The sequence below is a fragment of the Pelophylax lessonae genome (assembly GCF_965119305.1).
Source record: "Pelophylax lessonae genome assembly, chromosome: 8".
Taxonomy (NCBI): Eukaryota; Metazoa; Chordata; class Amphibia; order Anura; family Ranidae; genus Pelophylax; species Pelophylax lessonae.
Window position 1 is genome coordinate 77,081,886 of NC_138775.1, and position 15,546 is coordinate 77,097,431.

The 15,546-nt window shown below is 43.7% G+C and overlaps 1 protein-coding gene across 2 annotated transcripts in view; it reads right to left on the bottom strand.

The window, feature by feature from the left end:
• Positions 1-15,546, bottom strand: part of PPARG (peroxisome proliferator activated receptor gamma) — a 120,723-nt gene that overhangs the window by 59,235 nt on the left and 45,942 nt on the right. For both annotated transcript variants that reach the window (XM_082266533.1, XM_082266532.1), the window contains exon 3: positions 8-257. In XM_082266533.1, coding sequence (XP_082122659.1) covers positions 8-242 — 235 coding nt within the window. In that variant the 5' untranslated portion in view covers positions 243-257. The remainder of the gene's footprint in view (positions 1-7; positions 258-15,546) is intronic.

A 15,546-nucleotide genomic window follows, 5' to 3' on the forward strand; every position in this document is an offset into this window, starting at 1 on the left:
AGCGTACTTTGGCAGTCTTGGAGTTTCAGGTCATACTTATAATCAGTGTCCATCTGGTCATTTCGACACATGAATGGTTTATCTTCCAGAATGTCTTCATAGTGGGGTGCTGAGATACTTGTAAAATCCACTGTGCCAAATGGCTTAATGTCAAAGCCCTGGGAGTGGTCGTCAATGCAGGGCAAGTCCATTGTGTTCATGCCAAAATTCATGCTCCAAAATGGCATTTCTGTGTCCACCATGGTTGACGCTGTTTCCTGCAAGATAATATAGATATACTGTTAGCAATTTAAAAAAAGCACATTAAAAGTTCATTTAAAGTAAACTTGGATATAATTTTGGCTTAAAATTTTTTTTAAAGCGGAACTAAAATCATTAATTTAAGGGTTAAAAAAAAAAAAAAACATGTCGGGAATGCTAACTGTTACAACTGTCAAATCAACAAATGGCTGGACTCATAACTGATCACATGTGCAGCACTATGAGAGTTAAAGATCAAATAGAGACTAGGATGGCAGCCTCGTTCGCCGAAAAGGATATGAGGATTTAGTTCCGCTTTAACGTCGTAATAAAGATTTGAAGAAAATAAATAACAAACCTGTCATACTTACCTGCTGTGCAGTGGTTTTGCACAGAGCAGCCAGATTCTCTTCTTCTCGGTTCCCCTGCTGGCAGTCCTGGCTACTTGACCAGTGCCCCCAATAGCAAACCCCTTGCAATGTGGGTACTGGTGCATGCTCGCTCCTGAGTTCTGCTCTATGTGTCCATAAGACACATAGAGCTGTGGCTCGGCCCCGTCCCCTGCTCTCTCCTCATTGGCTCACTGGCTACTGTCTGCTGCCAATGAGGAGAGGGAATCTCAGGACAGCCAAGGCTCTCGCGCACATCGCTGGGAGCTCATGTGAGTAATTGGGGGGCTGTGGGGAAGGTTGGCAGCACACAGAAGGTTTTTTAAATTAGAATCCAGTGCAGCTCAAACACATACATTCAAATGCAAAGACTATGTTAGACCTGCTTTGCTTTTAATGGGACCTACAGCATCCAAAGAAACTCAAAGCAAATAGGGTCAAACGCAGCCACAGATCTGTCATTCACATTGCACCATCGTGGTAAATGGGAATCTAACCATTTACATGAGCTCTTGGGCTGAAGGCTAACAATTCAGAGATCTTATTGTTGAAGCTTCAGAGAAACATAAGAGTGACCTTACAACATCCCGATCTAATACAGTAGCAGAGCTATAGTCTCTAGGGATTAAATACTTATCACTATATTATGAGCACTGAGGTTTTACAAGGTACAATAGGATCCAATAATATCAGTAAAATTGAGGATGTATCCTAGAAACTGTTTGCAAAGGGAGAAAATAAACTCTGACAACACAATCTACAACCTTCTTTATTGTACGTTGTTCCTTTCTTCCTCCCAATTAGCATCTGCTACTCCGTATATTTATTACCTGATGTGCCCGTAAACGTGTTTAAATAAATCTAGGAAAGTGTTTTAATCTACCTGGCTGTATGAGCCAAAGATAAAACACTTTTTTCTCAAGTAGTAATACTTGCAATCGTTTGCTAACACCAAAGAGACATTTGACAGAAACTATTTTATTTTTACTACACCCAACTGATGATAAATTAATCTCTTTAATTCATTTTGTGCATGCAAGTCAATAAAGATGCTTCTTGATCATGATAATTTGCACAAACAATGTTATCCGCTTCTGAGAGAAATGTTAGGCCTGGAAATGCTAGTTGCCTATACCAGTATGCAAATAAGAGCTTCTTATCAAAAAGAACACCATGCTCTCCACACTGGGCAAAACAACGGGCAGGCCCGTATTGCTCTCAAGAATAGTTTATTTAAATAAAAAAATTAAATAAGAAAATATCACTCTTCTGTCTATGGCTTCCCCACTCACAATAAGATGGGCATAAAATGAATAATTATTTACCCCGGTTATGGGACACCTGAAAGGAAGGGTCACCAGGTACCAGAGAATAGACCTAAAAGCTTACGCAGCATTTCCATCTTATGTTTCTTCCTGCACTATTTTTATGAAGCTACGTTTTGAGACTTTTTATTATTTATGGCATTTCTCGCACACACCAGATTTCAAATATTACAAACTGGGACCTCTTGGACATAAGGGACCATTTATACTTAATTTGGTTTGGGAGTTTGCTGGGACTACCATCCACTATTATGGTGGCATTCTTAACAATACCCTAACCATGTTCCTGTAATGGTCAGGAAACAAGACCCTCCTTCAGTCCTTAAATGACCACCACTGAGTCATGCAGAATACCTCTCCTCTTCTTACCATTTGGACGAAAAGGGAAGGAGATGTTTACAGATGTACATTATGAACCATGAGAGGGTTTAAAGCAACTTTCTCTACCAGGGCTCCGTAGGGTTCTAGGATTCCAGAGGTTGCTAGGGGTTCCTTAAGCAATGAGCACCTTTTGCCTCACAGATGAGTAACCACTGACAACAATATTCTTTTAGCTCTCTTTAAGAGAGAAATGCTTCCCAATATCCACAAAATTAGGAGATTTCGTCCCAGGGACCATTACACTGATATTTAGTGAGCTGGAAATAGTGTAATAATTAGCAGGGGTTCCCTGGGCCCAGAAAAGGCTTCTCTGTGTTTAAAAGGTTGGGAAAGGCTGGTTTAGAGCAACATCTATCTATCTATCTATCTATCTATCTATCTATCTATCTATCTATCTATCTATCTATCTATCTATCTATCTATCTATCTATCTATCTATCTATCTATCTATCTATCTATCTATCTATCTATCTATCTATCTATCTATCTATCTATCTATCTATCTGTCAATCTATCTATCCACATGGGCCCTTTGGTGATTTTGTTCACCACTGATGGAAACACTGTGTAATCTACTGAGCTCTCCATTGAAAAGGAACAAATAGAAAATATATGATGGGTGTTTTTACTCGTCTGCATCTGTCCTTTGCTACAATTTCTGTACTGCAGAGTCTTTACACAAGTATTACAAAAGAAAAGTGAAGAGCAAAGGCAATATTCTATATACTGTGAGAGCTTCCATAATTATAGTAACCCTATCAGAAATTGTTATCCTTGCTTTTGTACTTTTTATCAAATAAAATTTACTTTACACAGAAAACTACTTAATTTTCAGAAGTCACATAGCAGTCTGATACAGGGTATTACACACATAACAAGCAAGTTCGAAGAAAACATCATGACAAGCAAGTTAAAAGAAAACACCATGGCCTCGCTCATTGCCATTTACTGCTATGATGCAACATGTGACAAGAAGTCAAAGATCAAAACAAATCTGCCACGGAAAAGAAGAAAAAAATACAAATCATGTCACTACAGATACATAATAATCCGAGATCTATATTTTTAATTTGTTAATGGATGGTACAATTTACTGTTTGTGGAATAAATATTTAGAGTGTTTATACAGGTCAAGGAACTTTGAGATGACTTCTCAAATCCCTGTAAACTAGTTTCCCTCTACTGCCTTTGACCTCCTCTGTCTATTAACTACCCCAACCCTCCAAGGACCCATCTGCTGTTATTCTTCCTTTTCCAGTTGTGCCCTAAAAAGACTCTGTGCGCTCTACTGTCCCTGAATATCTTTTTAGCTTTACTAATTTAAAGCCACCCCACACCCACCTTCATAAGTGCCCAACTGAAGCCAATATTGTATTTTTGGATCATGTGGGCAAGGGTTAGTTCTTCTCTCAGTTTGCCTCTGTCCCCATCTGGGCAATTTTCCTCCACTTCATGTTCCAGGGGTACTACGAAAATAAAGCTTCCCAAAGTGCAAGGAAATCCCAACTTTGACAGTCACCACTGTCAAATCAGAAGACCTCCCCCTTTACTCCTGTTTTGGTGACAACTCTAAAATGGAACATTTCTTTTCACTTTCTATTTTAGTAATAATGTTCAACTTGACAAATAATCTAAGCCTCCATCCTTGTTCAAGCCAAAAATTTTTTTTTTTACTCTGTATAGAAACAGAATGGTTAAAACTTTGCAAACCTTGTCCCGTTGGAGAGAATTCCCTTCACTTCACATTACAAATCTGCAATATTCCCTTTCTTGTATGCTGCAGCTACAGTTTATTTGCTAACTATACCATTACTCAGTGGATACAATGGACACATCAAGTGCCTTTATAAGTAAGAAGATATGTATGTTGCTACTCTTGAGAACTTCCTTAATCAAATTGTTATTGCTTTTGCCTTATAAGAGCTTCTATATATTTCATAAAGTATTCTAATGTTTAACATTTGATATTTATACTATATTTATATTAAAACGGAACATTCAATTCTTTCTGATGGTCTGTTTTCTTCCCATAAATAATAGAGCACTTAATCAGGCACCATTACTGGACATTAAATCCTTAATTAGCTGTTAGACCGCAATGGTCAGGTCATCCTCTTAAACTCTGTCCTCCTTGGAAAGTTAACAAGTCTAATTTTAGGCCTCATAACCACTGGTATCTGTCATCTCAAACAGCATGACTGGTATGAGTTATAATTCAGATGAATAATCCAGATGCCTACTGCACTGGTCACTCCAATGATAGCAAATTGGCCTTTCACCCACTAAGATCAAATAATATCATTAACCGAGTGGGAACTATTCTAGCATTCTAAACATTAAATTGTCACCAACACAAAAATACAGAATACTTTATTAGTCCCAAAGGAAACTTGGGAAATTGTTAAAGAAAAATATGTGAAAAATTGAAGTTTCAGAATCATTAGAAAGAGAAGGATTAGAATCCCAGTTAGGATTTTATTGCTATCTGCGGCTGTAGACAGGGGCCCCAGACTTCTTTACCAAACTTTATTTTTGCCTCTGTTTCGATAAGGGATTTACTTTCACTTCCAGCCTGGTGAAACCACTGTCACCAGCACGATAAATTAGGGCAAATTAGGAGCCCCACATAGTAAAAATGCAATTGGGGTTCTTGCCATTTCCCACTTCAAATCTAAAAAAAAAGTTTGGCTAACCATAGAATTTAAAGTAAGCCTATCCTTTAATCACAAACCTAACTGATTAACTTCCCTTCAGCACACTTTGGTACCTAAATCTGTTTAATACTTACCCATCATGAAGAAACTGCTGTGCCTATAAATCCGTCTTAGTGTCTTTGTTGAAGAAAAGTTTCAGTAGAGCCAACTTGCCTTAGTCTCCCCCCATGAAGTACTGTATATGTAGTTTTAGGTTTAGAGTTTGAAAGAGCTAAATTCTCATAAAGTTATCTTTTGCTGTCTGTGTCTTGTTGTGGAGACTTCTCCTCACTTCCTGTCTGAGAGATGCAGAAGGAAGGAAGAGAAATTCTATCCAAACTGAGAGAGTTGTCACTGGAACAGATGTTTCTATTGGGACTGACGTTATCAGAGCTTGGCCATTCAAACAGCTGGAGAGCGTGAATCTGAAAGGAAGAGCAAAGATGGAAGAGCTGTGACCGGTGACAGCTCAGTGCCGGAGGACTCCATTTGAAAGGTAAGACAGTCATAATGTGCTAGTATGTATTGCCCATTAAAAACAACAGGTTTATAGAGTTTATTACCTCTTTAAAATGACACCATTCTCAGCAACTGTGGAAGGTTCCAGTGGGTGTTTGCACTGGAAATTTCCGCTGTCACTGACAGCCATAATCCATTGTAAAACCCCTAAAGCCGGGTACACACTAGTAGAAAATCTGCCGAAAATTCCCGCCCGATGTGAAATCTTCCGATTTTCGCCTAGTGTGTACACAACTTTCAGCAGCCAATGCCAACATTTTCAACGAAAAAAAACGGAGGGACAAACACCAAAATTATTTTCGTCCATCCCCAGACGACCGATTTTTGTTTAATGTGTATGCAGTACGTCCGTGAAAAATCGGATACGAAAGACCGCGCATGATCTGAAGTTGCTGACAACCGGAAGTCTAGGAACAAATGTGCCAAAAAAAAGAAAAATCGGACGAGAAATTTTGTGAACATTTATGCACTGTCAACTAAAAACGGTAATGAACGCTCAGAAGACAGAGACGATTCGAAGGATATTTCGTCCGATTTTCGTCAAGTGTGTACGGCATATTGATCAGTTGCTGGACTTGTGCTCATGTACCACTTCAACACTGTGATTAAAGAGGAAACACTTATGATATCATTGGAGCTTCATTTAAACTCCAGCAGCAAAGTTGTGATTTATTGTTTACTGATATTATAAGCAGATTTCCTGATTTGCTGACAAAGAATATTTGCAAATATTAGCTAATCTTTTACCACCCCCCAAAATACTAGGTAGACATACAGGTTGGCATTTCCATAGCCACAAGACAGGAAGTATTTAGTCCCTTTGTTAGGTTTATACCAGCACATATGCCTTCCAACAACAGGTGGGTGTTATAATAAAGGCTTTTCTCATTGTTGGGTAGAGTGCCCGGTGTAGTTCCCCACTTGAGTTGTCACCATAGCTAGTAATGAGAGTAGGTTTAGAGAGCCCTTGGATTGAGTAGAAAGTGTAGTCGCCTAGATAACCACTAAAGGTCCCCAAACCAGTAATGGGGTATGAGTTTAGAAAGTGCCAGCACTGCCTCTAAGAGTGTGGGGCATCTTGGGAAGTAGGGCTGAGATAAAAATAGTCTTGAGCATCGTAGTCATGGGAAGGTTCTGGAGGATGTAAATATATGATTATCTTCATTAAGTAAATAGTTAAAATGCTTTCATTGTGTGGACTTTTCCTTTTCTAAATTCAAAAACATGACGTCCTCTGGAAACTGGTCCATTATCGTAAAGCCTGAAGCAGGTATGGGACAGACTATTACTTGGGGTTGAGGGTTAGGCCAACTCAGGGGTCTCCCGGGTGTGCTCATAGAACAGAAGGATCCAGTGCCCACTAGCTTCCAGGCCCTGTACAAAGAGGATGCCCAGCTGCTTACTGAACAGAGGAGCTCCCTTTCTTGACACAGGTGCCATTTAAGCGTTCTCCAACTGAATGAGGTGGAGTTCATCCCACCTCTCCACCTTGTTTGAGAAATTGCTAAGTGTTCCCTGAATGGTGCCCATGCCAAGCAAGCGACTCTCTTGGTTCACAGTGCAGCAGGTTACCCACTCAGCATGAAACCCAGAATATAGTAGAGATTACTGTAGTAGTGGTGCCTATTACAGTTATTTCCAGCTTTCACAGAGATCCTAAAGGTATTGCACATACATATTTACAATGGTCCTAACTGGGCCAATGTAACTATGCAAAAATTGCCATGCCTAAACTTCATTTTTAAAGAAAGATAATAATTTTATTAGACATTGCAGGAACAGAAGTGCATTGTGGGAATGCTGAAAGGCTCCTTTTTTATATCACTATATTTGTAAGCGGCAAAAGCCTTACTGATTTAGGAAAAAATTGGAAAATAAGCTTTTTTTTTTTTTATCAGTAACTACATCAGCTGAGCGGGTCTGTATTTCAAGTAACACGCATACAACAAGTGGACGTTTATTGGTTTATTGATCTCTGTCCAAAGTACACATAGTTGACTGAAAGAGTGCAGGTTATTTGTAGCTAGCGATAACAGGTCAGCTCTGTAATTCTGTGCCGAAGCACAGTTTGTACAAGGCTTGGGAAACAGGTGTAAGTGATCAGGGCCTTGATGCTTATTTCACAGGTAGTGACATGTCTGGTACGTGTAGTCTAAGGGCCGAATGCAAAAAATGTGCCCATTAGAGGTAGTTTTAAGGGATTATTTATTTGGTATGGTTATTGTTGTGTGGGTGGAAGCAAAATTAAAGGAATTGTCTATGCACTTGTCTTTCTATTTACTCCTGAGGAACCGTAAACAGCTAAAAAACACACACATATTATTCTCAGATAATAGTAAAAGAAAAACCAATGCGCTACCAATGAAGTAGATGTAAAAGATTAAATAAAACCAGATCCCTAAGTGTAACAGATTATATAACCATATTTTAGTAGCCAATCTCTGTGGTGTCACCACATACAAATAAATGGATAATAAAAAGTAGATCGGCGCTAAAACCTACAATAGATAATAATGCAATATATAAAAAACACGTCCGTGTAAATCAAACTACAAAAAGTGCATAACATGCAGAAAAGGTGATAAACAACTTCCAACGTGTGAAAAAGTGAATATATTCACTAAAAACATCAAATACAAAATACATCAATCAAAAGAGTGAAAAAAATATCTCATAATCCAAAAATGTGAATAATAATGTCCAATTTTAAGGGTGTCACCGATGTGGAATCGCAACAAATAGCATTCACCATCGAGTGCAACGGCCACTCGCCTTAATTTTGGAGTGATAAAGCGTTTATCATATGTTATAATCTAATTTGTGAGGCTCATTCCATGGCAACAGAAGATTTGGAAACGTAGATGCATAACCATGCATAGCAAACTTAATGGCTCCTTGGCAGTTGGCTCATGAAATGATAAATGGAAGCTCCATAGTGTAATATGTAAAAAACAATTGATTGTAAAAACATAGAGAACTTACATTTGAGGTTCACAAATGAAGGTGCTGGTAATCTAGATAGGACCGAGGGGTCCCCGCACTAAGCAGTGTGAAAATCCCCGAACTTCCGGTCTCGGTAATAGACCGGAAGTGACATCACCCGGCTCCTCCCGACGTGTTGCGTAACACTATACGTGACTTTATCATGGGTATCAGATACTCTTCTGATTAATGTTGCCACAGAATGAGCTTTATGACTTAGATTATTACATATGATAAACGCTTTATCACTCCAAAATTAAGGAGGCGGCCATTTTTTTCACTCTTTTAAATCACTTATCTATTTTTATGGACTTTCGATTTTTAGTTAACTGTTTTTAGTGAATATATTCACTTTTTCACATGTTGGAAGTTGTTTATCACCATTTCTGCATGTTATGCACTTTTTGTAATTTGATTTACACGGATGTGTTTTTTATATATTGCATTATTATCTATTGTAGGTCTTATGACTTAGATTATTACATATGATAAACGCTTTATCACTCCAAAATTAAGGAGGCGTCCATTGCACTCGATGGTGGATGCTATTTGTTGGGATTCCACATTGGGGACACCCTTAACCACTTGCCGACCGAGTACGGTAATAGTACTGCGGCAAAGTGGTTCGTTATCGTCTGACGACGTAGTATTAACGTCGTCAGACACTCCCCCTTCTGGGCGGCGCTTGCGCGCCGCCGGAGGCTCGCTCCCGCTGTTTTCATTCACAGCGGGAGTCGGGCCAGGGGAGGAGCAGCGGCGATCGCCGCTGCTCTGCCCCGATCGCCGGGGATCTAGTGTGGAGATCCGCCCGCTGTGTGTAAACACAGCGGGCGGATCTCCATAGTGACAGGGAGTGACAGATCGGACTGTTCAGCATAGCTGGACATCCGATCTGTCCATGACTCACTCAGGCCCCTCCCCCCCTACACGTCAGTAAGCACCAGGCATACATTAACCCCTCCCTCTCCAATAAAATTAACCCCTTCCCTGCCAGTGTCATTTTTACAGTAACAGTGCATATATATAGCACTGATTACTGCAGTAATGTCACTGGTACCCCCAAAAGTGTCAAAAATGTCAGTCAAGGGTCCGATCTGTCCGCCGCAATGTCGCAGTCCCGCAAAAAAAATCGCAGATCGCCGCCATTACGCGTTAAAAAAAACCCACCAAAAATGACAGAAATCTTTCCCTTTGTTAGTAAACGCAATAACTTTTGCCCAAACCAATCAAAATACGCTTATTGCAATTTTTTTTACCAAACATAGGTAGCAGAAAACAAATTGGCCAAAAATTTTTAAAAAAATTGGTTTTTACATCTTTTTTGGGGGGAATTTCATATAAAAAAATGTTAAAAATATTGTTATTTTTTCAAAATAAACGCTCTTTTTTTGTTTATAGCGCAAAAAGTAAAAATCGCACAGGTGATCAAATACCACCAAAAGAAATCTCTGTTTGTGGGAAAAAAAGGACGTAAATTTCGTTTGGGTACGGCATCGCACGACCGCGCAATTGTCAGTTGAAGTCGCACAGCGCCGAATCGCAAAAAGTGGCCTGGACGGACGACAGCAAAATCCTCCGGTGGTAAAGTGGTTAAAATTAGACATTATTATTCACGTTTTTTTGATTATGAGATATTTTTTTCACTCTTTTGATTCACTTATCTATGGATTATGTTATGCACTTTTTGTAATTTGATTTACACGGATGTGTTTTTAATATATTGCATTATTATCTATTGTAGGTTTTAGCACCGATCTACTTTTTATTATACACACATATCATTCTTTCAAAAACAACATACATAAGTATATATTAATTATATATATATATATATATATATATATATATATATATATATATATATATATATATTAACTTGCAAAGATTTATTGGTGCACAGGTTCAAATGGCACAGCAACCACAGCCAGGACAAACGTATCCAAACAAGTTCCCTAGAGCCAGCACAAAAAAAGTTGTAAAAAATAAAAAAAAAAAAGTCTATTTTCAGTTCTATTTTAAAGAGTAACTTCACTTTCGTTGAGAAAAAAAAACCTTCCCCTCTGGGTGATCAGTGCAAGGATTTTAACATACTTTGTTTCAGATTCCTACCTTTTGTTATTCTGAAGAAATAGCTGTTTGCTTTTCTTTGTCCGTGTGAATGGGAATGACTTTAAAATTATCAATCAGCTGTTGCACCTGCAGGGCTCTAATGAAGAAAATGAAAGGGTCTACATCTCTTTAGATGTGATTTCCCTTTTTTAGTATGTTACCGAAAATGACATTTTTGTTGCAGGGAATGCCTGAAATCTGACTTGTCTCTTAGTGTATACTTCTGGGAAAATCAGTGAGCCAATCACACAAGTAGGAAATGACATTTCTAGGGGAGTTCTGTACACCATCTGTGTGCAGACACCTCCAGGTTGCCATATTGCATTTTACGGAAAATGACAGTGCGGCAGATTATGAAAGGTCATTTTTAATAGCATGCAATCACAATATGACTTTTGTAGCAATAGTATATGCTATAATAATTTTTTTTATTTGCTATTTTTTCTTTCACAAAAAAGGAGTTACCCTTTAAATGTTAACCTGAAAATTGGATGCCTTGTCGGGAGTTTTTTGCAACCCTATTTCAATAACATGTTTTCAGACATTATTCCCAGCGTATGAGAAGCTCGATGTGTGCAGTATATTCGGATGTAACCTTTCCCTCACTTTGCTTATTTTAGTATTCGGCTTCCACGTAATTGTCCCAGTGGGAGAAGATGAACTTCCTTAATGTGAAGGAATATGGCAACAACGGGTCATAAACCTCAACTCAAAACATATCAGAGAATGGGCACATCTAATATAATCGCAGAAACTGAAGATAGATAGATAGACAGATAGACAGATAGACAGATAGACAGATAGATAGATAGATAGATAGATAGATAGATAGATAGATAGATAGATAGATAGATAGATAGATAGATAGATAGATAGATAGATAGATAGACAGACAGACAGACAGACAGACAGACAGATAGACAGGTAGGTAGATAGATAGATAGACAGGTAGGTAGATAGATAGATAGATAGATAGATAGATAGATAGATAGATAGATAGATAGATAGATAGATAGATAGATAGATAGATAGATAGATAGATAGATAGATAGATAGATAGATAGATAGATAGATAGATAGATAGATAGATAGATAGATAGATAGATAGATAGATAGATAGGTAGGTAGATAGATAGATAGACAGACAGACAGACAGACAGACAGACAGACAGACAGACAGACAGACAGACAGACAGACAGACAGACAGACAGATAGACAGGTAGGTAGATAGATAGATAGATAGATAGATAGATAGATAGATAGATAGATAGATAGATAGATAGATAGATAGACAGACAGACAGACAGACAGACAGACAGACAGACAGACAGACAGACAGACAGACAGACAGACAGACAGACAGACAGACAGACAGACAGATAGATAGATAGATAGATAGATAGATAGATAGATAGATAGATAGATAGATAGATAGACTAGATAGATAGCAAGGCCCGAAGCGAAAAAAAAAAAAAAAAAAAAAATAGCGCAGGGCAGACATGACCATGTGAAGAGGGGAGACAGGGCAGGTGTGAGTTAAATTAAATTGTTTTGAGTTGGGGGGTATTCAGGGATTGGTGTATCAGGTTTGGGAGGGGTTGAGGTACAGTTAGGAAGGGTGGCCCCTCAGATTGGAGGTCAGTGGAAGTTCAACGGACGAAGGAAGAAGAAGCTTGGTCACCCACCTTTTTCACTGCAGAGCATCTCACCTCAGCTTCCCTGGTCTGTGATGGCGGATTTGGACGTGTTGCTGGAGCAAATCAAGGCCGCTGCCGCGGTGAAGGGGACTGAGTGGCTCCGGTCCCAGGTCTCCACGTTGATGGGGGTTCAGGACTCTGCGCAGGATTCGGAGGGGCTTGCGGTCCCGCGGGCTCGGCGGTCACGGCCGCCGGAGCGTTTTTCACCGGACCCTTCCCCTCGAGCTCAGCGTCATCCTAGGAGCCCCGACAGGGACCCTTCAGGGCCGCCGGCTAAGCGTACTCCTGCTGCGGCCGTGCGCGCCTCTGGGAGGAATCCTCTGCATGGACGGAGCTCTGGGGGTAGTGGGGGGAGGCGGCCTTCGGTCTCTCCCCGTCCCTCTCGCCGGGGTGCTACTGGACTGGCGGGCTCCCCTACTGGCGATGCTCCGGTCGGAGGGGTGCCTCGGCGTGGGAGCGGCTTCATGGCGGCCGGTGGCAGCAGTGATCGGCGGGACTCGGAGTCGGCCTCGGCTGGGCGCAGAGAGATGACGCGGCGGGGCAAGTCACGTGGCCGGGTCATCGGAAGTTCGGCTGGTTCACAGAGGTCTCCGTCGGGCGGAGCTGGAGTACGGGGGCGTGGACGCCTGTCGCTCGGCTCTGCAGATGGCGGGAGTGCGACACCTGGTGGACGGATGTCGGCGGTGCCCGGGGACGATCGTTCGGAAGGCGAGGTGTCCGGATCGGATGTGGAAGAGGATGTCGGTGGTCGGTCGGCGACGAGGGAGGCTGGATCGGCGGCTGGGGGCGCCCCCCCTGGGCAGACAGGTGAGGTCACAATTCCTTCTCTGGCTTTGTCTGATTTGCGGGGCTTGTTTGATGTGGGGGGTGGGAGTGCTGGAGGGGCTCGGGGGGTGGGGGTGTCCCGGCCAGTGGGGGCGGGGACCCCGGAAGGGGGTGATGATGGGGGTTTGAGGGGCTTCCTCCTGGGTCTACGGGACCTCTTGGGGCGTTTGCCCCCGGGGGACGGGGGCCGCTTGTCTCCAGCGGCGGCTTGGGTGCCTCCGGCGGGGGGCTCGGGCACGGAGCCGGGGGGGGCCCCGGGGCTGGCGGGGCCGTCTTCCACGGGGCTAGTTGCGGGGGGGGCTGGGGCCCCTCCCCAGGTTGTTGGTGCGCCGGCAGTGGTGGCAGTGACGGCCGGGGCGGCGGGGGACAAGACCGGGGCGGCGAAGGAGGGGAAGGCGGACGCTGTTCGCCTGGACGATTCAGCGAAAGGTGAGGTATATGTTTGTTTTGAGGGCCCATTGGGGGCACATTTGAAGCAGGAAGTCCGGGAGAAGATCTGGAAGGGTGAGTACGTGGAAATCTTCACGCTGTTGCCCCTCGAGAAGTTTCACCTGGACAGGGTTAAACCGGAGGAGCGCAAGAAGGAGGACGAGGAGGCGCGACGCTATCGGCTTATCCCTCGGACCTTCGCCAATTGGCTGCAGGCCTTTGCCATTCTGGCGGGCGTCATAGGGGAAAAGGCGCCGGAAAACTGCTCGGCCCTGTTCTGCTACATGGACGCTGTAGGGGAAGCCTATCGGGTTTACGGGGGGTCGGCCTGGCTGCGGTACGACGAACAGTTCCGGCAGCGGAAGGCGGTTAGGCCGTCCTTGCGGTGGGACCACAAGGACATCAGCCTGTGGATGCGGCTCATGTCGTCTGCGAAGGCTCCGAATCAGTTTTTTCCAGGGGGGGCCGGTGGTTCTGCGACCCCGGGACAGCCGGCCGCAAAGAGGAGGGGTTTCTGCTGGCAATTTAATGAGGGTTCCTGTAAGTTCGGTGGCACATGTCGCTTCAAACATGAATGCTCCGGTTGCGGAGGTTCCCATGCCTTGGCTCGGTGTTTTAAGTCCGGAAAAGGGCGGTCCGGAGAGCCTTCGCACAAAGGGGACGACGCCGGTGAGGGTGGAAAGGCTGCGGCCTTTTCTAGATAGGTACCCCGATAGGGCGGCTGCCCGACTTCTGGGGGAGGGTTTTGCGGTGGGTTTTCGTATCCCTTGCTCTTTGGCCTCGGTGCCGCCGGTGGCGAGGAATTTGCGTTCGGCATTGCGCCACCCTTTGGTGGTGTCGGATAAGTTGCACAAGGAAGTGGCTCTCGGTCGCATGGCGGGCCCGTTCTCGGAGGTGCCGGTGCGTGACTTGGTGGTTTCGCCGTTGGGGGTGGTTCCCAAGAAGGAACCCAACAAGTTTCGCCTCATTCACCACCTCTCCTTCCCAAAGGGTGGGTCTGTGAATGACGCCATCGACCCGGATGCCTGTACGGTGTCTTACATTTCCTTTGACGCCGCGGTGGCCTGGGTGCGACATTATGGGCGGGGGGCCTTGATGGCCAAATCGGACATTGAGGCGGCGTTCAGGTTGCTCCCGGTTCACCCGGACAGTTTTCGATTGCTGGGCTGCCGGTGGCAGGGGGCGTATTATGTGGATCGCTGCCTTCCTATGGGCTGCTCCATATCGTGCGCGCTGTTTGAGACCTTCAGTTCCTTTGTGGAGTGGGTGGTTCGGGAGGTTTCCGGTGTGAATTCGGTGATCCACTATTTGGACGACTTTCTGTGTGTGGGCCCGCCCTCTTCCAACGGGTGCGCGATCCTGCTTGCCACGTTGCAGCATGTGGCCGGGAGCTTCGGCATTCCGTTGGCCCCCGACAAGACGGAAGGCCCGACCACGGTGCTCAGCTTCCTGGGCATTGTCGTGGATTCGGAGGCCATGGAGTGTCGCCTAACGGAGGAAAAATTGGGGGCTTTGAGAGCTGAAATTGAAGGGGTGCTGGGTTTGCGCAAGATTCAGTTGCGCAGCTTGCAGTCGTTGCTGGGTAAATTGAATTTTGCCTGCCGCATTATGCCCATGGGCCGGGTTTTCTGCCGACGGCTGTCGGCGGCGACTTCGGGGGTGAAGTTGCCCACTCACTTCGTCAGGCTCAATAGGGAACACAGGGATGACTTGCGTCTGTGGCACGGTTTTTTGGCCACATACAATGGTAGATCCTTGTGGATGGACGGGCCGATCAGCAACTTTGATTTGGAACTGTTTACCGATGCTGCTGGTTCGGCGGGGTACGGGGCTTTTCACCGGGGGGCGTGGAGCGCCGCCCCTTGGCCGGGGGCATGGCAGGTAGCGGGGCTGGTCAGCAACTTGGTGTTGCTGGAACTGTTCCCGGTGGTGGTGGCCCTGGAGATTTGGGAGGCG